General features: G+C 38.2%; 1 protein-coding gene across 1 annotated transcript; it reads right to left on the bottom strand.

The window, feature by feature from the left end:
- Nucleotides 1-675: 675 nt before the first annotated feature.
- Nucleotides 676-3,461, bottom strand: irx3b (iroquois homeobox 3b). The gene is made up of 2 exons (XM_007228201.4): nucleotides 3,030-3,461; nucleotides 676-2,527 (listed from the first exon to the last, which is right to left on the bottom strand). Exons 1-2 carry the CDS (start codon nucleotides 3,213-3,215, stop codon nucleotides 1,628-1,630), a joined length of 1,086 nt encoding a protein of 361 aa, XP_007228263.1. The 5' UTR covers nucleotides 3,216-3,461; the 3' UTR covers nucleotides 676-1,627.
- Nucleotides 3,462-23,765: the final 20,304 nt, after the last annotated feature.

Here is a 23,765-nt window from a genome sequence, read left to right as displayed (position 1 = left end):
AATGAAATAATTGTGCATGAATTACTATGTTTTTGCCAAAATATATATTACTAAATTTATTCAAAATATTGTTTTTTGTGTTTTTTAAACACCAGTTTAAACCCGAGAAATCCACACTATTTATCAAAATAAGTAAATATGTAAGCTGCCTGTAGAGGGAGCTCTGATGTAAAATACCCCACCTGTTCCTCAGCAAATTACATCTTCTGCCTCCAGGAGAGAAATACAGAGACTTTCTTTCCCAAAGCTGCTTTGAAAACTGAAGGGTCACCGTAACATGGGACCTCGGGTGCTGTGCTTACCTCACACACTTGATTTAAATAAATAAATTAATTAAATTTAAAAATCCTAAAGCTGAAGCTCTCGCTATCCGTTTTCAATTTTCCGACCTTTCCAAAAAAACTTTACCCTCAACTTCCACTTTCCAGATCTCATCTTAGTTTAAGAGTATTTTCCCCAATAACTATTTATAACATTTAAACTAAAATACTTACATACCTAAATACTGCACGTGATTAAAAAAAACATATTAAGAAATAAAACTAGATTCTAATTCTAAATCTAAATTATTTCTGTTTAACGGATATTATTTTATTGAGCACGTATGGATCAACCATTAATCTGTAAACAACATTGGGGTCAGGTCCAAAATACAAGCAGCTCGATTCAGTTGGATAAAAGTGTGTCTTCGTTTTTAATATTTAAAATATAGTTTTGTACAATATTATTTTCAAGTAGGTAAAATTCATCTTACATTTACAAAACCAATAAACACAACCTACTCCATTCCGTAGTGAACACCAGTTAGAAAAGCAACGAATGAAATGGTTCAACACAACGTGCCTTCATGACAAGTATAAAATGATGTATGTTGGGAAAATATATGTCAATATAGGTGTTTTAATTTTTCTAAAATTAATGCATTTTTGTGTGTGCTAAAGGGAACGAATTGCGATCAAAATACACTTCTAAAAGCGCTGCATTTGGAGTAAATTACCGAATGCAATCTGCGGTTTAAAAAAAAAAGCTCTGGAAAATGCGAAAACACATTTAGTTACGTCCGTGTGTGTGTGTGTGTGTTTTGTGTGTGTGTAAAGGTCTAAAACAAGATTAGAGCGATTGAGGCTCATTAGTGCTCATAAAAAGGCAACATGCACTCTTTAGATCTCACACAGAGAGAATGGGTCGGTGCTTAATTTTGGCTTGGTGTGTTATTCTGCAACAAACACAAAAATAAAAACAATAATAGAGATAGAAATAAAATAATGGAACTAATGCAGATCGTGAATAAAAAAAAGAAATGTGTCCAGAGATAAATGAGACAATAGCGTGATCTGATAAATAAACCTGGTGAAAATGTTCATAAGTTAGCAATATAAACCTTTACTCTATTATACTCTCATCTGAAGGGAAGTGCTAGGCAACATCCGTCTATTACAAATTAAATGTGTCGGGTTTTTTTTTCCTTTTAAAAAATCAATAGGTATTTTTATATAATTTCGGAAAACCAAAGCAGTGTTTGTGGTGTGAAAATTATTACATTTAGATGGAGAATATCAAAACATTACGAAAAAGAAATAATAATAATATTAATAATATTCAGAGTCCATTGTCAATTAGAAACGGCTCATAAGACGTGAGTCCTGCTGTCCATGTGCTGGTTTGAGACTGTGCTGTTGGCCGCGTGTTTAAGTCCCAGGTAATGGTTACTTAAAGACATGTGCTGGGCTGAAAAGGCCATTTTAGTCCAGTTGTGGAGGTTCCCCACCGAGCTCTGCAGTGGCCCGTGGCTCCTGTTCAGCAGCGGCGGGGACTTTTTCGGGTTGTCCGGTGTAGTCGCGGTTTCAGCCAACGACCAGATTTTGGGCTTTTGCGGTGGACTCAGATTGCCCAAAGGTTCGGCTGCTGGTCCTTTGCTGTGGTCGTCCCGTGTCCCCTGTGCTGTACTGTCCCTGCTCTCCTTTATCACGCTCTTTATGAAACTTTTCTCATGCCCCTGCGTGTCCTCGAACTCCTCCGAGTCGCTCCTGTCTGCCCCTCTGGAGTCCGGTTTAAGGTCGCCCCGGTAATCGGGGTGCTCGTCCTTGCTCTCAATGTTTTCGGTGTCGATATTCTCCAGATCGATCTCCTCCTCGTCGTCGTCATCGTCCCTCTTGTCCTCCTCCTCGCCCTCCTCGTTGTCGCTCGCGAACACGTTCCCATCTTCGTCTGTCCTGGTCTTTGGAGCCCAGGTCATCTTGTTCTCCTTCTTCAGTCTCCTGCGGGCGTTGGCGAACCAGGTGGAGACCTGTGTGAGGGTCATCTTGGTAATGATGGCCAGCATGATCTTCTCGCCTTTGGTGGGATACGGGTTTTTCCTGTGCTCGCTCAGCCAGGCCTTCAGGGTGCTCGTGCTCTCGCGGGTCGCGTTCTTGGGCCGTGAGGGGTCGCCGAGCTGGTAGTGGCCGTAGGGGAAGAAGGGCGCGTGGGCGTGCGGGAAGCCTGGGTGCTGGATGCCTGGACTGTCCTTCAGCTCGTATGGAGAGGCCTGCAGTTTCCGTGGAGAAAGAGAAAGAGAGGCATGAGGACAAGTGCTGAAGTGCTGATATGACTTTAAACTCAGTGAACATTTCTTGTTGTTGGTTGTGGATAACTAATTAATGGTTAAACGTGTAATATTAAAAGTAACGAATTTTAATAACAAATCCAGAGAATTTGAATAAACGTTTAAGTACATTTAAATACTTTATATAGATTAATACATCTGATATTTAGTCAAAAACGGTTAGAGAGGTCTTAGAAATTTGTTTAATTATGTTACTTTTTTCTCGGTTAATAAATTATGCAGCCTAAATCATTTATAAAATAAATATTAAATAATAAATAATAAATTAATCTTGTTTATTTATTACCCTGAAAATGTGAATCTTGTTTAATTCCACACGACAAAATAATTTAACACAAGTTCTTCATTAATAAGAAATAACCCTCATCTTTCTTAAAGCCCACTGAAGATGTTTGCTAAAAGTAAGTCAGTGCAGTGAACTCACCAGGTGTCCGAGCGCGGCCGGCTCGCCGGAGTAAGGCAGGAAGGCGCTGTATCCGTGGCTGCTGCCGCTGAAGGGCGCTCCGTACAGGGCGGCCAGTGCCCCGGACAGACCCCCGGGCGGCCCGTGGGGGGCCTCGGCGGGGTACAGCGCCCGGCCGTACTTGTAGGCAAGCTGCGGGATGGACATGTTCCTGTCCGGAGTATCCTGTCCGGAGAGGCTCGTGCGGAGATGCAGCGCTTTTCCTTTGAGTTCCAGAAATCCGCGAGAAACCAACGGGCCGATGAGCAGCGCGCGCTCCCTGCCCTGTCCTGCCGCGGACGCGCTTTAGTGCTGTGTGTGTGGGGGGACTGAGGTCAGCTCCGTACACTCCACACACTCCTCAGACACATCACACTGCTCACACACATCGCCTCCTCGCAGGATTGAGCAGGAGCCTTCGCGTGATTGACATTTCTAGTCTCTCCGTAGCCCCTCCCACTTCTTAAACACACAACTCTGTTCTCTCTCTCTCTCTCTCTCTCTCTCTCTCTCTCTCTCTCTCTCTCTCTCTCTCTCTCTCTCTCACACACACACACACACACGCGCAGAGTCTGTCGCCCGGCATTATATCTTATTATCTCATAATCATATCAAAATACATTGACATTATCCAGATAAACAATGTGGTGAGTTTTTCTTCTGAATTACGGCTTTACTGTGTGGAGGGGATAAGAGAGCGATTACACAGCCAGAAAAAACACCCTTTGAGCCTCAACAGAGGGACTAAATAAACACACACACATACATACAGGAAAAGAGCAGTGTAATAATAATAATAATAATAATAATAATAATAATAATAATAAAAAGAAGAAGAAGAAGAAGAAGAAGAAGAAGAAGAAAAATAATTAAGATGAAGCTGAAGGATAAACCACATTTTTATTTATATTAAATAATAAATAAATCTGCTCATAAATAGGTTAATAATTGTACAGTGGCCAATAGCATCCCGCTAAACACTGTACCAATAAAAAAAAATATCCATAATATTAGTGATTAAACAAATAATAATGAAAGAAATAATAATCGGATAATGAATTCCCTAAACCATACTTGATCTTCAAAGTGGATTACGTTAAACCCCAGAAAACAAGAGATTCCATATTGAAATTCCACGAAAAGCTGAATGAATTCCTCGGCAGACATCTCCACCATGTGCTTCCTCTAATATATCTGTGTTTAATAGCGGTCAGTCGAGCTGGATAGAGATGACATGACCAAATCATCTAAATCCTCCAGCCTACTTAACTGTCCGCAAACACACAGATAAAGATTTCATTCCGACTTAACGATTCACAGAAATGTTTATGTGTAAATAATCCGGGTGGATCCGCGTAAAAATAAAAACAGAAAAACAAGAAAACATATTGTTTCAATAAACATGAATCAGTTAATTCGATTTGCCTTTTTTCTTTAAACTATTATTATTATAGTTATATTAAGAAACAGATTTAACATGCATAAAATTTATGTGATTTTTATTTATTTTGTATAAAAGGCATTACATTTCTAAAAGAGAAAACCCCAAATCTATGGCACACATCAAACGCCGAAAATTGCGCATTTTCTTTCTATAGTTTACGAATAAAAGTAGCGCAATATAAGTGTCTGTTTTTTTTACATCTTAATAAATAATTGGACATTATTTGGAGACGCTACAGTATTTGGAATTTGTTTCGCTCTTTACAGGAATCCACTGAAGAACCAGGCAGTGACTGAGGAAGTAAAAATAATACAATATTGTTGGTTTACAATACGTTTTGAATGAAGAAAACATTTTGAATAGGATTGAGAACTGGAAATATTGCTACAAAACATTAAGAACATAATACTAATGAAAAGAGTATGAATAAAAGAGTTTCTCTCCTTCTCCCATTCTCTGAACATGGATTGGTTTGATAAGGATGTTATTCAGCATCTGCACACCACTGGAACAGCTACAAGATTCATATTGATTTAGCATTATGGATGATCAATAATGAAACCAAGTAAGCCTTAAAAATACATATATTATAAAAACATCTAAAATAAATAAATGTAACCAGACTAACTACTGAGGACTGAATAATACTTTTCAGGGCCTCATTATTAGCCCACTGCTTTACTGCTTTACTTACTTTAAAATGGTGCAACTGATTAATTTAGTTATCCTGATTTTCTGTCTCATTGTGCATGCTAATCTCTATGATTGTCTCATTACCAACTGACCGTGTCCCTCTACAGTGATCACTATAGACTACTGCGATTAATAATTCATAGGGAAATAAACCCAAATGACAAACCAAGTGGCAGACTGTGCCAGTCACCTACATTCCTCCTGTGTTCCCCATAGAGCAGAGAATAGGAGAGAGAGGATGAGAGACAGAGAAAAAACTGTAGCTTCTGGAACAATGAAGTCTTATTTACCTGTACTGGAAAAGTGAAACTGTACACTAAGACTAATAGGTTTTTCCCCCATTGTCTAAGAGTTACAGGATAAATGTGCTTCAAATGGTTTTATCATGGACAAACAAACCACTTTTGATTCCATCAGGAACCATGTTTGTAATAGAAAGAGGTAAAAAGGTGTGATTGTCTTTAAGAATATAAATTAGTAAATTCATTCATCTCTATTAGAAATATGGTTCTTTGTGGATTTCAGGGGTGTGGCATCATTTAAAGAACCATGTTTGGAAACACCTTGATGTTAAAGAGTGTTTAGTGAAATGTTGGTAAATTAATTCAACAAGAGCGAGCAATGAATACTACACTCTCAAAAAATATAGCTTTATTACATTAACATGCTTTAATTGATACATAATATACCATATGTTGGGCATTGCCAGAGTACCAGAGCATATCTCAGTTAAATAAAGTAAATAAGGCCCAAGCCCAGACCTGCACGTATCACTGCATCATATCATAACAACAGAGAGGTATGATGTTAATTTCCATGGGACCGAAACCAAACTTTAATAAATAAAATTATGTTTCCTCACAGCTTTTAAGCTTTTAATTTAAATTACATAACTCGTTTTGCAATTAATTGTTCTTGCAGTCTTTATAGGACATGACCAAAATTGTGTTTTTTTCTTTGGTTGTTTATAACAACCAAATATATATATACAGTGTCAAAATGTCAGGATGAGAACCTGAGAACCAGTGGAAACCCTTTAAATGAATTATTAAGTAATTTTATTAAGTAATAAAATCTGTTTCCACTTCTCTCCACTGAAGTTGTTTAAAACCCACACACATGTATTTGATGTGTAATATACAGTATTTTGGCTCAGGCCTTAGTACTAAAGCATACATATTTCTCTGTGTAAGAGTCTGTGTAACTAGAATAAACTGCCCTGTGTTAAATAAGGCACATATGGTTTGCATGGCAAACCTGGCCCAAGGCCAAGGCCTGCTCCTCCTCACAATCATATCATAACAACAGAGCCGTATGATGTTATGGTGTGACCACAGCAGCGCGTGAGTAATCCCATCTAGAGGCACAGTCCTTTCTACAGCGGTGTGGCGGTTTCAGTCGCCTTTCGGTGTTGTAAGGTATAGTGGAACTGGTGAAAGGAGGACACGGCTCTGGGCCTTTCTTTATTAACCTGAGCCAAATACACTGTACAATCCTCCGTGGCTTTAGAGATTCAGCTTTCTATCAAGACCTCATCAATCCTATCTCTCAGCAGCATTGATCGTGCCTCTCCGGACCTGCGAGAGGCTATGAGCCTAAATAAGCACTCCATTACCGCGGGGCTTCTCACTGCAGAGTTGTTATGCCAAGATTAGTGGCAGCCAATCTGACCTGTCAACATTGATTTGCACGCTGGAATCACTTGAAGGAGGGGGAAAAGAGAGAAATGGTGTTTGCAAATTAATTGAACATCCCTCCCTCCCTCCTTCCCATCATCTCTTTCTCCCCTTTCTACCTCTCCCAGTCTGTCTGTCTCTCTCTCCCCCTGTCTTTCACTCATGCATCTCTCTTTCTCATCTCTCTCCCTCCATCTCTCTCTCTCTCTCTCTCTCTCTCTCTCTCACTCTTGCATCTTAGTAGCAGGCAAATTGCTGATTGAGGAATCAATACCCTTTTTTCCCTTTTAGCCAGGAGAAACAGCCCCCTTATGGCACACAGAATGGATGGCTTCACAGCCAGTTAGTCTTAAGTAATAGATACATTGCGCTCAGCCAGGCTGAAGAGATAGCTCATTTTGCCCCTCTCCTCTCGTACGTCCCTGGCCCGATTACTCCCCTTACACACACTCAGACACAGCATATTCTCTTCATCTCCTTCTCCCTCTCTCCTTTACCTCATTCAAAGCTGCTGAAAAGGATGAACTCCCCCCTCCAAACCCTCACCCAACTCCTCCCTTCCCTTAATGTTAGCATGAGCGATTTCCCTCTGCTTAAAGGTTACGGGTTAATAAAACACACACCCTGCCCTGTTTGTTTCCCTCTGAAGTTTAGTAGCTGACCAACCAAGCTTGTAATTACAATATTACTGAGACTGGCCTCAGATCTGTATATAAATCTCCCCATCCAATTACAAGATGTAATAATTCTGCACTCAAGCTGGTAATGAGCTCTAATGCCTGTGCTGGAGCTAATCCCCATCGGATGCTGCAGAGATCAGATGTTGGCTTTGTAATTAGACTGGCAGAAAATCATTATTTCATGTTCAAATAGAAAATGAGGTTGGTGGGGAAGTTAATTTCTCTCCGCTCTGTCAAGCATGGACAAGAATTTAATGATTTAATTACAGTTGTAAGCTCTTTGGATCAGACTTAAATTGAGCTGGGTTCCTCTTTCTTCCCTTTCTTCTTCCTTTTCTCTCCCGTGCAGTCGTGGAAAAGGGCAGACGCATCAAAGGTTTTGACACAACTTCAGAACGAGCAGGACCACTTAGTCTCAGAGTATTAATACCTCAGTGTCGCGCTCAACAGATTTAATAAATATTTATCCTCACAGCTTTTAAGCTTTTAATGCAGATTACAGGACTAATTCTGCAATTAATTGTACTTGAAGTCTTCATAGGGCCACACAGTATGTCCGAAAGAATCTAGACACCGCTTTTAATTTTGGGGTTTATTTAGCACTATATCTACAGCTCTGTTTCTGAATCAGTTTCTCTGATTTTGCTATTATTTTTTATATGTTTAACTAAAATGAACATTTTTTGAACATTTTTAATCTATAAACTACGCACAACATTTCTCCCAAATTCCAAATAAAAATATTGTCAATTAGAGCATTTATTTATTTGCAGAAAATGAGAACTGGCTGAAATAACAAAAACATGCAGAGCCTTTAGACCTCAAATAATGCAAAGAAAACAAGTTCATATATTTATAAAGTTTTAAAAGTTCAGAAATCAATATTTGGTGGAATAACCCTGGTTTTTAATCATAGTTTTGATGCATCATGACATGTTCTCCTCCAACATGCCTTACACACTGCTTTTGGATAACTCAATGCCAATCCTGATGCAAAAAAAATCAAGCAGTTCAGCTTGGTGTGATGGCTCTTGATCATCCATCTTCCTCTTGATTATATTTCAGAGGTTTTCAATTTGGTAAAATCAAAGAAACTCATCATTTTTAAGTGGTCTCTATTTTTTTCAGAGCTGTAAATTTATATTGTTGCTGTCACATGAAGGCAAATGTAAATCTAGCAGTTTTGATATTATGTCAAAATGTCACACTGAAAGAACCAACAGAATTCCTGCAAAATTACTTTTAGTAAAAAATTTTACATCATTTTCTATCGCTATATTTTTGTCTGACAGTGATGAGGTACCTATATCACAAAATTAGCAAATCAATTTCCAAGCTTTATAAATTCTCTTGATTTTATTTGAACCTTGTACTAGCACTCTTCATCAAGCATTAAACATGGGATCTTCTAGACATCTTGGGAAAAAAAAGAAAAGCTTGTAGTTCCTATGAATTCTTTATGATGTTATTATTCAAATGGCAGCTCAGGGGAACAGTTGAGATCAGGATGAGGTGTGGAAGACCCAGACAATACCTAAGAAAATGTGTCATGTGCTGGTAAAACAGGCAAATCATAATCCTGTATGCCTCACAAGAGCCTGCAGGACATTTTAGTTGATTTAAGAGTGATGTATAGAACATCTAGACAAACCCTGATGAAGTTTTGGGAAAGTGCTGTGTACAAATGAAGTCAAAATAATCAAATTCAAATGTAATGTTTTACAGTCTGTTCTTGTTGTTAGTGACACAGTAACAGTAACAGTAAAAGGCATAATTACCTTTCATATACAATTATATATATTATTATTTTCTGTATATTATTTTATGTATAAATATAGTTTATTTACAGTATGTATGCCTCTTATGATGTATTAATTTAATTACACATATATTCAAATAAAATACATTAAAAGAAATAGAGACATATAGAAATAAGCTATAAATTTGGTCATGCTCCTTGTTGGCCATAGTTTGAAGGGCCAGCCGGCACACAAGCAAAAAGCACCCTTTCTCATTTGATCCCATTTAACCTCCCTTGGTTTTATCAGTGGGGCAGAGTTGACTGTCAGTCGTCTGGCGGTCAGTGCAGGAATTAGGAAATCTTTTGTCTCCTGTGGTCTCCTATTCCTTGCCAGTATTTTTGCTATGTTGACATCTGTCCACACCAGTCAGATAAGAATATTTAAGTTGCATTTAAATATTCACCGGTTTCATATCTGTCACTCAAAATGACAGACCACCCTCTTCCTGTTACATATTCACAAATGACCCCTCGCCATCCCCTCCCCCTAGAACAGCTTGCATAGGAAAATGAATGCTATCTTTTTTTTGCGGGATACTGTAGATATGCAGCTTTAATGGACAGTAAAAGGGCCGCATCTCCAGGTGCCAACTGGGCATCATTACTCTGTCTGTCGTCTAATGTTTATTCACAAAATGCCGATACATATTGTTTACTTGCACGCATGAATATGCTAAATAAACAGGAAGCCAGTTGGTGAGCCATTGCAAAATAGGCGACAGCAGCTTTTTTATATAAAAACAGTCTTATGCAGCCACATTGTCGAAACTTGTTATTCCTGTATTGTTGGAATGAGTTCAGCAAGTGACAGCTCTGTGTTTTGGTGCTGTTGTGTTGATGCATGTCTCCAAACAGCTGTGTCAGTTGTTTAACTCTATGTGTGTTCAGTCTTCTGTTTAGTGTCCCACTGTGTGTGTATATATATACAGTATTTGTTTAAGAGAGAGAAAGAGAGAATCCACTAGATAATGTGTTCACTTGTTTTTATTAGCATATTCTCAGTTATTTATATAGCTATTTATCGTGCTTATCGTGGTTGTGATGCTTATATCTTCCAATTAGCAAACAATACATGGAGAAAAGTATTCTGACACATACACATTACACATACAGGAGCACTTTATGATCTTATTCTAACTCTGTAATTCTAGCAGCATTTTGGGACTCAGTTCAGCACTCTCTTACCCTGTTCTGTATCTTTACATGGTTTGATACTGTATCTTTTCATGGTTTCTAAGCACTTCCATTTTTCAACAATACCACTCACCACCAATCATAGCATATTTAGGAGCCAAGGCTGCAGCTGAGGTGGGCCACATTTTTGATGATTCAGTTGATAAATAAATAGCTGATAAATAAATAATGTCCTATCATAACCTCAACACAAAAACAAGATTGGCTATTTTGGTGCAAAACTGGACTGTCCTGATTTTAAATTACATTAAATATCTACTTACTGTAAAGCACTTTAAAATATAATAGAAACACTATTATATTGGATATGAATCCTACCCCATCCCCCCACTCCACAAAATAAAAAAAAACACTAAAGCTTCACTATTAATTAAAAAATTTGCAAATAATCTGCTGTCCAACTTTGCTCTCCATTTTTTGCCAGTCCATAATAAGTTCTTCTCTCTATTATATCAAAGTTTTATGATTAAAAAAAAAAACAATACAAATGCAAATACAAAAACAAAGCCTTTAATACATATCCTGGAATAATGTTCTTCTACACTGACTTAAATGGGAAGTTTAGAAACTTTTTCTTTTTCTTTTAAGTTGATAAAGTTGTTAATGTAAACGATTTTTGCATGGCATCAATGCCATAAGCACCATTATTATGATGATGACAGTCTATACTTAGTTCTTATAGTCCATAAACCGTATTCAACATCTGTGAATGAAACAACACTCTAGCTATTCAATTTAACCTCACATGTAAAAGTGTGTTTTTGATTGTAGGGGTCCTTTAAAGTAATGTTTGTACTGTAAGTGTGTGAGTAAGTACACACTCTGAGTGTGTGTAAGTGTGTGTGTTTGTGTGTTTTTGTGTGCAGTGTAAGGATGTAGCAGGCTGGTGAGATGTGGTCTGGCACGCAGGTGAGCGCCACATGCCCCACTGTTGTCTTTACGACTGCTGTCACTAAACCGTCAAATCAGGGCAGTTGCTTCTTACATGCAGGTCCTTCTATCAGCTAAACAAACAAACTAAACAAGAGTCAAGTGCATTATGTGGAGAACTTCTGAAGATATTACAACTAACAATTAGAATACATTAACCCTTTAACATCCGCACTTTTTTAAATTTCCTTTTCAACCTCTGAAACCTCTTTTTAACTTTCGAAAAATGCCATCAAAAACAGCCATTGAAACACTACATAGCTCTGCCAGTCAGGTTGACTTTTAATAAGTTCAACACTTTTATCAACAACATATTGTAACTCACTCATATGTGCTCCATTACAAAGTTGAGGAGAACATTAAAGGGTAAAAAAATTATAACAATATATAGATGGTCATCGGACCACAGCGCCAGTCCTCTTTCTATATATGAATGCAGGACAACAATACGATGCTGATCCCTCAATACAGCAGGAACATGCATTGTAATGTAAAACATGCTCGGGAGGAGAAAGGCAATTATAATTTTAAGAGAATGATTACAATCTGAAATGAATGCCCCCCCTTTTCTTCTTCCCTAGCTTCCCACACTCCCATACACACACACACACACACTCACTCTTCCGCCCTGGTCACTTCTCTTTTTTTACGAGAGGAAAGATTAATCTTTTCCATTCTGCGGACAGGATAATCAGGCCTGTCCCTCACACCTGGTCTTCCTGTGGCTGCAGCCCTGAGCGAAAGACACAGCTCAGTAATTAATGACTCTCACCCTTGGGCTGACACACTGCAGACAGTAATGGATTGGCCACTATCAGCACTGACCATCCGTTAGTTCGTGGGAAAACATCAGTGTGCTGGACGCTGACAGGATTGAGTGAATCTTCATGAAATGAGGTTTTGAGGAGTGATGCTCTGGGTTACTTCAATGGAGAGGGGATGGAGTGGAATGGAGTGGATGGAGAGGTGGGCTGGGTGTGTTGTGTGTAGGCCACAGTAAGTGTGTGTCCTATAATACTATAGTAATAGTGGTTTAAGAAAAGAGTAGAAGTCTCTGGAAGTGAAAGATCTTTGAGGACTTTTTTGACGAACAGCAGAACAGCAGAACACCAGTTCAGTTCACTTATGTTAACTTGAATGTTTAATTTATCTTTACATTGTAAAATATTTTATCACTTACAATAATTCTGATGCAAACAATATGCACTCTCTTTTACCATAACAAAGTTCTCATAAACAGCCATTGGTAGCTGGCTGAGGGAGTAGGGGTGGCCATTAGCATAAATGCATTAGAATATGAATAAAACTCAGTTTGCTGTTCTCTTTCACTGAGGATTAATATATATTCATACTGCAGTTCCCAGATCAGGCTCACTACCCAACAATCCACATCTATTAATATTTAAATGCTGTTTTTATTTAAAGTCAATACTCTGCATGAAGCGTTTATGCCACAGCGATATTAAAGATCTCGATAAGTTTCTCCCGAGAGCTGCACTTGAGTGGCTGCATCCTGCCGACTGTTGTGATCTGTGAAATCCAATTTGACAAAAAGCGGCCTTATTTACAGAGAAGCCGCAGATAAACATACCTGAATGACTTCTGTCCGGAAGCATTTAGCTCCAGAGCTTTGAATTCGCTTCTTCTTTCTTTCTTTGTGATAATTTTCTCTTTGGTCGGCAGCTGACTTCTTACACAGTCTGCTGCCGGAACATTCACTTCCTTTATTCTTAAAGGACGGCCTGTATCCACCGACTGTATCGCTAACAAATTGATATCAGAGCAGAGGTCAGAATCTAATTCCACTGGCTTCTAATACCTTGAGCGTCCTACGGTACGTTAAGCGTGAGGCTTTTCGGTTAAAGAAACACATAAGGAGAGAAGAAAGAGGAGAAATGAGCCGTACTTCCGAATAGTCCGAGATATCCCTTCATCTTCATTTCCCTCGGTGAGCAGACTGTGAGCTGATTAGCGCTAGCCGCTCTTTATGCTAAAGGGACAGAACTGCTGATGGTGCCTGCCTAGTCCAGGCCTGGCTAACAGCCTCTATAAGAATCTCATTACTCTGTATAGGCCGGACAACCGAATCACCATAAACCGCCATAATTACCACATTACACTTCACTTTATTACCATCTCCCTCCAGATGCAGGTAGCACCAGCTACTGATACGGCCACCCCCACCACCCGTGCATTTACATACAAATTGAGGATTTTTATATTTATTTATTCATATTAATCAGTCCCGTGGCGGGAATCAAGCGGCGGCACTCCATCAGCGTTTAAATACATTTTGGTGACATTTCTCCCCTGCTTTAGTATGATAGGAGTGAGCAGGGGGATAATGTAGCCATGATTACTTTTTCCATTGAGAGGACAAACGCTTTCATTTTTCCTGTCATCCTGAATAAGTGTTAAAGAGGGTTTAGGGCCCTCGGTGTGTGCTCGGTATGCAGAGTGAGTGGAGCACGGTGATGGGCGTATTAAATAACCATTAGTGGCGAGGCTCAGAGCCATTACCAGCTCGCCCCTCCTCTGAACGGATCCCAGCGTTCAGACCCAGAGGAGGCTGCGCTTTGCTCTCCCCTCCGTCTCCCTCATATCTCTCCTTCTCCAGCGCCGGGCTGACATATCTCCCCTTAAGCAGCGTGCGCTGGTCATTGCTTTATTAGGGAAAGTGGCTAACTGGCGATAACAGGCATAAAGTCATTAGCACCATGATTTCTCTTTTTCTACACAGTCACTCATTACTATTACCAGTGTCTAATTATGCACAACACTGTTCGAGAACGTAGTAATGTAACTAATAACAGTGACGGTTTCTTGTGGTTATTTATGTCCTGTACTCTGGACTTGCAATGAACCATGTATGTAGCATAACATCTGTTGTGTAGTTCTTCAGTCTGATCTTAAGACCAAAACATCTCTCTTTTGGCCTTATTTGGAATCAAATCAAATCATTTCTATCTCAGGGTGAGGTGGACTTGAAAATTGTTGTATAATAATTTGATCTCTAAATGATTTAATGTTATATTTACGGAAATACATAGTGAAATGTATTCATTAATATTTATGTTTTATGAATGAAAATTATTGTACAATGAATTACAAACTTACAACTATTTAATTATAAAATTACAACTATTTATTTTTTTTCATTTTCTTATGATCTTATGATCATGTAAGTCTTGGTCTTGGACTCAACTCTAGCAGTCTTGTACTTGTCTTTTCTTCCTCCTGCAGCTGTGAGGGAGTTTTTCCTTGCCTCCGCGCTCACTGGGGGTTCTGTATTCTGTTTTTTCTATGTTTAATGTTTTGCCTGATTCTTTGTCCTGTGATCATGTGTCTGTAAAGATGCTTTGTGACAACATAAGTTGTAAAAAGCGCTATACAAATAAATTTGATTTGATTATACTTTGTAAATATATGCAGTGTTGTGCAGAGGTTTTATGGCACTTTTCCATTCATTTCCACTTTTCCTTTTGAAAACCGTATCTGGTATCTGGAACTTGGTAACTTTCTATTACGTGCTTGCTCATTTTGCAAGTGAGCCAAGTAGGCACTAAAACTTGATATGTATACAGTGCAGAGTGCTGATTGGCCAAACGAGATAATTGTCACTCTACATGACACAATAAAGATATCATGCAAAAACTATTCTTTTGAAAATTCTCCAGGCTAACACATTTTTTTTGTTTCTGACTGAAAAGCAATGGCAGCTTGTAAAATTAGATTGTGGTCTTTTAAAAAGTAACAAACCTTCCCAAGCAGTTTTGGATCCTCAACGAACCATGATTAGAATAGATCAATCCTTTACATCAGTCAGTTTCCTTTTCAAGCATATTTTTGATATTATTTTAATATATATTTTAATATAAGTATTTTACTGGCAAATAAACACTTTCCAGATTCCAGAGACTTTTTTCCCATTTTTTATTTTTACAAGGCTTAGGGCCTTTGGACAGTTCTATATTAGTGTACAACATTAGATATGCATTGATTATAATCTCCATCCATGTGTATGCATGAGAGCAAAAACATGTTTTAATTTTTTAAAATATTTTAATCAGATGTAGCCAAATGAATTTGCTCACAGTCTCCTTAAAATATCAAATGACTTATACTATATTTCTTGCATAAAGGAGAACTGCTGATAAAATTCATTAGCACTTTTTACTTTTTTCATGGGCTGAATCGAGGGAGGAATCATTTTGATTTTGACCAAAAATTCCAAAATTTTTAAGAAAAATCAATTTTTGGATGGCAGCTAATGTGCTATGATGATAGGAAAAAATATTAAATGCGCTACTTAAGTGTTCTTTGCATTTTTCCAATAAAAATTGCACTCTTGGTTCCATAAAGAACCATGTTTACAATAAAGACTGTTACAATAAAGTGTGTTGAACAGTGTGTTTACCTATAACTTGGTAGTGAAATGTAATAAGTTCTTTACCCTCTACAAACATGACTTATGATAGAACTCAAAGTGGTTCTTCGATGGATTCGCTCAAGGAACCCCTTATCCCGTCTTTATCCAGCAACTTTAACCAGCAACACTGAACGCTAACACATTACACATGCTGGTTGATTTAAGGAAGTCGAGGGTCAGTCATCTCTGCCATTAACTACAGCTGTGTGAGTACAAGGCTAAGACAGGATGTGCACTCTCTCTCCCTCTCTCTTTCTCTCCCTCTCTCTTTCCTTTTCTCTCTCTTTCTCTCTCTCTCTCGTTAAAGTGGTAATACTTAGTGCAAACAGCGGCGAGGGAGGGAAAGCAATTATTTTCCTTGCAGCGTTCATCTTTTGTTGGTAATGAAGGGAAGGAAGGAGGGATGAAGGAAGAGCAGAGAGAGCGAAAGCTGAGGAGAAGGAGGGGGGAGGAGGAGAGAACACAGCCCGGTTAAATGAGCAGTCACTCCAGGAATGTGAGGAGGGCTTTTCAAAGCCAGGTGCTTTGGTTTAAGGGTCAACTGAGAACAGCACACTGTGTTTGTGTGTTCAACAGATCATACAGATGCCACAGCTGACCATTTTTCTTTTCTCTCTCAATAAGCATTCCTTTTCATGGTGGTGATTGTCAGTGGATCAGAGGGCAGTTGTCAGCCACACCACTGACTGAGACCTGCAGCCTGCTGAGTGTGATGTTCTACAGCTATCAGGGCTGCATGTGTATCACTGCCACGTGAATAACGTATGCACAAAATGAAATGAGCATAACTATCACACAAATACAATAGCTGTGTGTACCCTGAAGGTCTTGTTAGAGTTGTCTGCATTTTAAATACTCACTAACAACATTTCCAATAACTTACTGAGTATGTGCTGAATAAATACTGAATAATACAGTGCTGTGCAGAGATTTAGGAACCTAACCTTCAATTGTTATAAATATTTGTCAGGCATCAAGTATTACTAGCTTAAAAAAACAGCTAGCTTAGCTTTCTATTTGCTTCTTTCCTGGTCTTTGTTAACGTATATTTAAATGATTTATTTGATTGACTTTGATGTTCCTATTATTATTCTGTTTATTTTACTCTACATTTTATTTTAACATTTAATGTTTTTCATTTATTCATTTTGTCATCAAACCTTTACTTTTTACTTTTTAACTCTTTTTATTTGTTTAATATTGCTTATTGTTTTACATATTTCTGTTTTATTAAATTTTATGCTACAGCTCTTTGAGCTGCATTTTTATGTATGAAAGGTACTATATCAATAAAGTTATTATAATAACCATCTTATTTAAAATGATCAAGTGTGTTTATACTTATATCGTCGCTGTCCAGTTAAAAACACTTATCTCCAAAACAGCAACTTTACAGGAGAGAGAAAAAATCTTGTAAACTTTTAATGGAAGTCAATATAAAAATAATTAATTCCAGGTCATCGTACAAGATAACACCTCACAACTTATACATATGCGGGCAGAGTTCCCAAGCCATGTCCTTCATGTTTAATTCGTACAGCTATTCCTCGATGTTTAGCATGTCAGTATACATATTTTCTGTATATATAAATATATATATATATATATATATATATATATATATATATATATATATATATATATATATATATATATATATATATATATATAAGTAAACATAAAATTGGTTACCAAAACAAGATTTTAAATGAAAATGATGATAATATAGTAATATTGGGCCACCATAAGTCAAGCTTTGGAAATGAGCACAGAACACCTACAGTATACATATTTACCATTAAAGGTTATACTAAAATTATTTGTATGTCTTCTAATATCAATGTAATATTTTAGTGTTCTCATAAGGAACTGTAGGAGGAGCCTAAAACTTTGGCATAATTCTACAAAATGGTTCTATATCTTTGTGTACCTGGAAATTGAATAACTGAAGTAAAACATTAAGGGGTGTTTTTTTCCCAAACAAGGATCAAGCCTAGTCTTGAACTACACATTAATTTGAAAGGAGATTTTTTATTAAACAGGAAATGTAGTGTAGGGTAATTTACCACATCATGACTCCCAGTCCTACTGAATGACTGGTTTAATCTCAGAACATGAAAAGATGACCATTAAAACATATTAAGCCTTACTTAAAAATAGTTTCAGCATTACAGATATATTAAAAGGAACATAAATAAAGAGATGAATTAGAAAGGAATAAAAATGTTTATCATCCAGTCAACATGTTCACAACCCAATGAGAGAAAGAGGGAAAGAGATCAACGAAAATCCAGGCGAGGGGGTGAGGACCCTTGGGCGTCTTCTCCTTCTCCTAACACAGCACAGACTTCATCCAAGCAGTTACACCTTTATGCAAATTGTATTGGATCCTAAATCAATAAGATCCAATACAGAATCTATCAATACGACTACATCAGCAGTGTCCAGTCATCAATAGTCTATGACTAGGCTTAATCTCTGTCTGGGAAATTGTATGGTTTAAGGGGTCAATCGAAACACAAGATTGTGTCATTGTAATGTACAGCAGTGGAAACATGTGGACATTTAAGTCATGTCAATCTAATGCATCACTTTCTTTCTGTTTTCATCCTTGTGTTGGCACAGACGCTGTAAATTTAGTGCTCTCGTTAAATCTAAACTGTGCGTATTCTTTGGGAGCTGTTAACAAGCACTGCGGCAGCTTCTTACAGTAGCAGCAGCTCACAGGCGCTCAGCAGAGACTCGTCGCAGCAGCTAAAAGCGACCGCTGCCACCGATAATCCTCATTTCTGCTCGGAGGCTGCACTTCTCTTTCTTCGCCTCAGATCTGGCTGTAGATATGATGAGGCGCATTAGTTCCACTAACTGTTATCTTTGCCTTTGTCATGCAAAGAGAGTCTTCGGGCCCTGAGGCACAGCACTGGAGCTCTAGCTGTGTCGCTGTGGTGCTGAAGAGAGGAGGCTGTGTTTTACTCTGTTGAATACCTCCTCAGTCTTCTCTCACACCTTCTCACCTCACTGATTCACTATGGTCAGGCGTTGCCCCATAGGCGGACATAGCCAGGCAGGCCCACATCATCTCTTATTGAGCATCTGAAGGCCCACTCCTCCAATCACATTACTCTTCAATTTGTGCTTCCAACCTGATGGCAGGACAGGCAACGGAGCATTATTAGAGGAACAGCGAATCTGATCTCAGATCAGCATGAAAGGGCAGCTCCTAGCGAAGCCCTCATTTGTCGGGCCAAATGTGTGTAGATCCATACTTGTTCATTGCTGAGGCAGCTTAATCCTATTAAGAGCTCCCCTTCTCCACAGAGAGAGGGCAGGAGAAAGGAGGGGGTGGGGGGGGGTACGCGAGGGCTGAAACCAAGCCCAACCCAAGAGCAGCCAAAAGAGCAGCGAGAGGCCTTCCACCCTCTCCTTTACTTACTGCTTAAGTGGGTTTAGCGCCACCGCAATCGCTGTGTAATTTCAGCGATGTTTGGTTTTTGTTGGTGTTGTTGTTCATCAAAAATCCAATCACATACATGACTGCTAGATCACAGAGAGAAAGAAGAAACAGACGGAGACAGCGGGAAGCTGATAGCCACCGTGAAATGCTTTCCCACTGCTTGAAACACACAACAGCGATATGTGTGTATGTGAGTTTTTATCCATATTTGAGGAGAAGCTTCATTTATTTATTTCTTTTTAATCCACTAAACATGTGCTGCAATTTACAACTTTGGGAAAAAAAAAGAGAAAATGTTTAAAAATGTTGAGTTTCTTCGATTTTACCAAATTGAAAACCTCTGGAATATAATCAAGAGGAAGAGCAGTGTGTAAGACTGGTGGAGGAGAACATGCCAAAAAGCATGAAAACTGTGATTAAAAACCAACCAGGGTTATTCCACCAAATATTGATTTCTGATCTCTAAAAACTTTATGAATATGAACTTGTTTTTGTTTTTTTGCATTATGTGAGGTTTGAAAGCTCTGCATCTTTTTTTTTTTGTTATTTCAGCCATTTCTCATTTTCTGCAAATAAATGCTCTATTTTTATTTGGAATTTGGGAGAAATGTTGTCTGTATTTTATAGAATAAATCAACAATGTTCATTTTACTCAAACATATACCTATAAATAGCAAAATCAGAGAAAGTGATTCAGAAACTAAAGTAGTCTCTAATTTTTTTCTGAGCCAACAAAAGCTTGTATCTCTGGAATGGTAAGAAAAAAAACATGCTCTGTTAATGATTTCCAAATAATTTCTGGATTTTCTATTGATTTATTCATCATGAAATCGAAATTGATATTTTAAAAAATAATTTAAATCATCTCTGTTCCAGAAGAAGACAAAAATAAAGAAACCAGCAGAAGTAGAAACATGTCAATCTTTGTCTGTTCATGCAAAGTTATGTAATTTAAAACATGTTACTTGACTATAGGGCAGGGATTAAGCCTAGTTCTGGCTTAGTCTGCTTTACATTAACATTTTAAATGGAGCTTTTCAATTGAAAGGAAAATGTAGTCTACGACTAAAGCTCAATCCCTGTCCAGGAAACTGACCGATAAGGTTTGCCCATATAGTATTTGTGCAACACCTTGTCCCATGTTTCTGAAAGCTCTCTACCTTTCTGACTCTCTGACACATCTCCTCCACAGCGCTGCAATAGCCCAACCCTCCCTGGCAGTCAGAGCGAGTGAGTGGTGGCCTGTGACTGAAAGCCCTGGGTGTCTTGGTTTATCTCTCTCCACTCGGCCCGCTAGAGGTAATCTTCAAAGTCGTCCGTTTAGCTCCCTCATAATGGCCCCTTAAGGAGATTGAGATAGAGCTGATCATCAAATAAACTTCTATTCTGAAGTGCCCCGCCACTGCCTCAGCCCGAGATTCAGGCCACAACCTACAATATCAGTACATTTAGAAGCAAAATGTATTGATTTAGATTATTCATTTATTTATTTATTTGCTACAACCTCACATTTTTATAGGCCAACTGCTCAGTCTGGACAAATAATACATGCAAAGTATGAATGCACACATACAAACACACACACACACACACACACACTTACACAAACATACACACACGTAGACATTTGGTGGAAGTTCTTACGTAGAATTTTCAATTGTGCAGTGACATCCCAGCCATTTCCCATGCCTACTTACTGAGGCTGCGTCTCTCAGGACTCTGTTTATTATTCAAATCCAGGGAGGATTTGTTATTGCAGTTTTATTGCATTAGATATGAATGATGGAAAGCGGTGAAAGAGTGAGGTTGGATGGGAGAGGCTGTCACTGCCGCTGTGTAAATCTGCTTGACATATTTTTCACTCGGATCAAATTTCAATATTCAGACTGTGGTGAATCAGATGCAAATTATGTATTTTTCATTTTCAGCACTCATGCGAGAGTACATCACTTCAAATCAGCAGCCCTTATTGTCAGCCCTGCCTTGCCGGTCCCCATGACACTGCTTCACATAATTCATATAACCATCGTATATTTACGTTATATTTACTGATTACGAAGATATGAATGCAAATGGTGCGTCGTTAGGTCGTTACAGGGCTGTAATATGCGCTACTCTTAACATACACCCCTTTTCATACGGTTCCTTTGTGCAGAGAGTAGTGTGTGTTTATTGTGTTTTACTTACTTAGTACTCTAATGCACTCTTTAAATGAAGGTTCATGAATGAACGATTTTTAAATACTTTAAAATAAGTGTCTCTAATAACTGTGTGGCTATGCAATAACAATCATGTGATCATGTAATAATAGTGCAAATATTGTTACAGTTGTACAGGTTATGTAATTACACATACAGTAGGTATAAAGGTCAGTTAGATATAGCAGAATATGTTGTCCATCTTTCCATAATGGAATATAAATAATGAATTTTAGTATTCCAAAACACCATAGCTGTTGGAGAAATATACATTTATACATTTATACACATAAACATTGTTTTACACACACCATTACGAGTGAAACTTCACACACATTATGCCCTAACAAACTATATATGTCAAAATTGATGCTGACTAATGTTATTACATTACCTGTTCAGCTGTAATAAATCTGTAACAATATGTACTTCACCACTAGTTACACTGTTATTATATGATCATTATTGTGTAACTACATAGTTATTAGAGACACTTATTATTTTAAAGTGTGGCCAACATTTCTTGTCTTGGACATGCTGTAAACACACACACACACTGTAGAAAAATCTACCCTTGACTGGCAGTAAAAATGTTCACACAAACATCACACACATAAGGCAAAGAGGACAGAGTATGTATTTACAGGTACAGAATTACTGAATAATCATAACACTAAAGCAGATGTGGGGTGTGATTTTTTTTGTTTTAGTTGCAGGGTGAAAAATCCTTTCTAAAGTAGTTTCTCTGAGTAACCACTGGTGTTGACCATATATATTTTTTAAATAGTTTAATCATAGTACCATTTGCCACACAGTTTGGTTTATGTTAGTAATGCATGAATAGCAATAATGGTATCAGAATCAAGCCTGATACTATGCTAAGGTACTCATACTCAATCAGATACCTAGCGCACATTGCTACGCTAACCAGCAGACAACTTCATCGCTCAAGAGTGAATTATATACCTTATATTCAACCTAGAGCAAAAACTATGAAAAAAACACAAAAAAAATATTTTTTTCTTAATCTCTTTCAAATGTGCTTGTTTGAAAAAGTGTCGCTAATTGCTAAATTCTAAGTAGGTATCAGTATCAATATTACAAAAAAACATGTACTGATACTCATACTCAGTTGGAAACAAATGCTATCAATGCATCCTTATGATTATGTGCGCAAAAAAAAATAATCAAATACGCACATAAAATGTAGTTTGATCACTGGACTGGTCAAAACATCAGTGTTAGCAATCCCACACCCAGCTTTGTTGAAGAATCACAGTCCTTACATCACTTCCTGTGTGCTACATTTTTAACTGTCTGCAAAAAAAAAAAACATTCAAAGGAAAGATGTTCTACTTAAACACAATTGCAAAGTGAGTAGAACTGAGGAAAAAATTGTATTTAAAGGGATTTACACAGTCAAAATTCTATTTATATTATAAATCTCTTTAACATATAGTTAAATATACAGTTCTATAGTAACAACATAACAACATGAACAGATCCAAAAGTGGCATCACTTCAGTGGCATCACCCTTTATGGTTAAAGCTTACCCAAATTAAGAAGAGCTTATATATATTAAATTTAATAGTGTATTCATCATACACAAGAAACTGCAGTACTGGCAGTGTATTGTCAGTGTTCAGTTATTGACAACAGTAAACAGTACCTCCACAAACACACCCATCCACAGCCTCAAAAAAAAAAAACATTGCAGTCTAGTTCTAAGCACTCCTCCTCAAGCTCCTCCTGCAGAAGTCTGTGGAAGCTTCTCCAGTCCCAGCGCAGACCTATCAAGGCTGATTAGTGGGGTGTCAGCTTTGTGTTTTTGCCCTTAAGCTAAAGCGCTTGTATGACAGCGATACCTCGTCCCTTATCGACTCGCTTTCCCCTTTCAAGCGCTCCCCTCCTCCGGTCAGCGTGGGCACGGAGGAGGCGCCCGCGGCCGCCGGCCCTGTGATTCGGCCCTGTCTCGCCGTCGGCTGTGTGTGGAAATTGTGTTTTAGGAGCACAGGTGCCCACACTAAGTGTGTATCAATGGCCTGTTAACCGGGGTGCTCAAATTGAAGTGGGAGGATTGTAATTAGAGGTAGGCCTCTTTTGTTGCTGCTTGAAAGGACAGCGGGAGGAGGGGGAAGAGGAGGGAGGGGGGGTGAACACAATGCGGTGTGTTGGTGGAACTCTCCGAGCAGCATGGTGTCGTGGACTGGGCGGGAGA

Source organism: Astyanax mexicanus, chromosome 2 (assembly GCF_023375975.1).
Source record: "Astyanax mexicanus isolate ESR-SI-001 chromosome 2, AstMex3_surface, whole genome shotgun sequence".
Classification (NCBI taxonomy): domain Eukaryota; kingdom Metazoa; phylum Chordata; class Actinopteri; order Characiformes; family Acestrorhamphidae; genus Astyanax; species Astyanax mexicanus.
Note: the sequence above shows the minus strand (reverse complement) of the source record. Positions and strands in the feature narration are given on the sequence as shown.

What these genes read in the sequence shown, in the direction of transcription:
- irx3b (XM_007228201.4), bottom strand. Translation starts at nt 3,215, where the DNA reads ATGTCCATCCCGCAGCTTGCCTACAAGTACGGCCGGGCGCTGTACCCC. An exon ending in CGGCCGCGCTCGGACACCTG is followed by an intron (nt 2,528 to 3,029) that starts GTGAGTTCACTG and finishes CGGAAACTGCAG; the next exon opens with GCCTCTCCATACGAGCTGAA.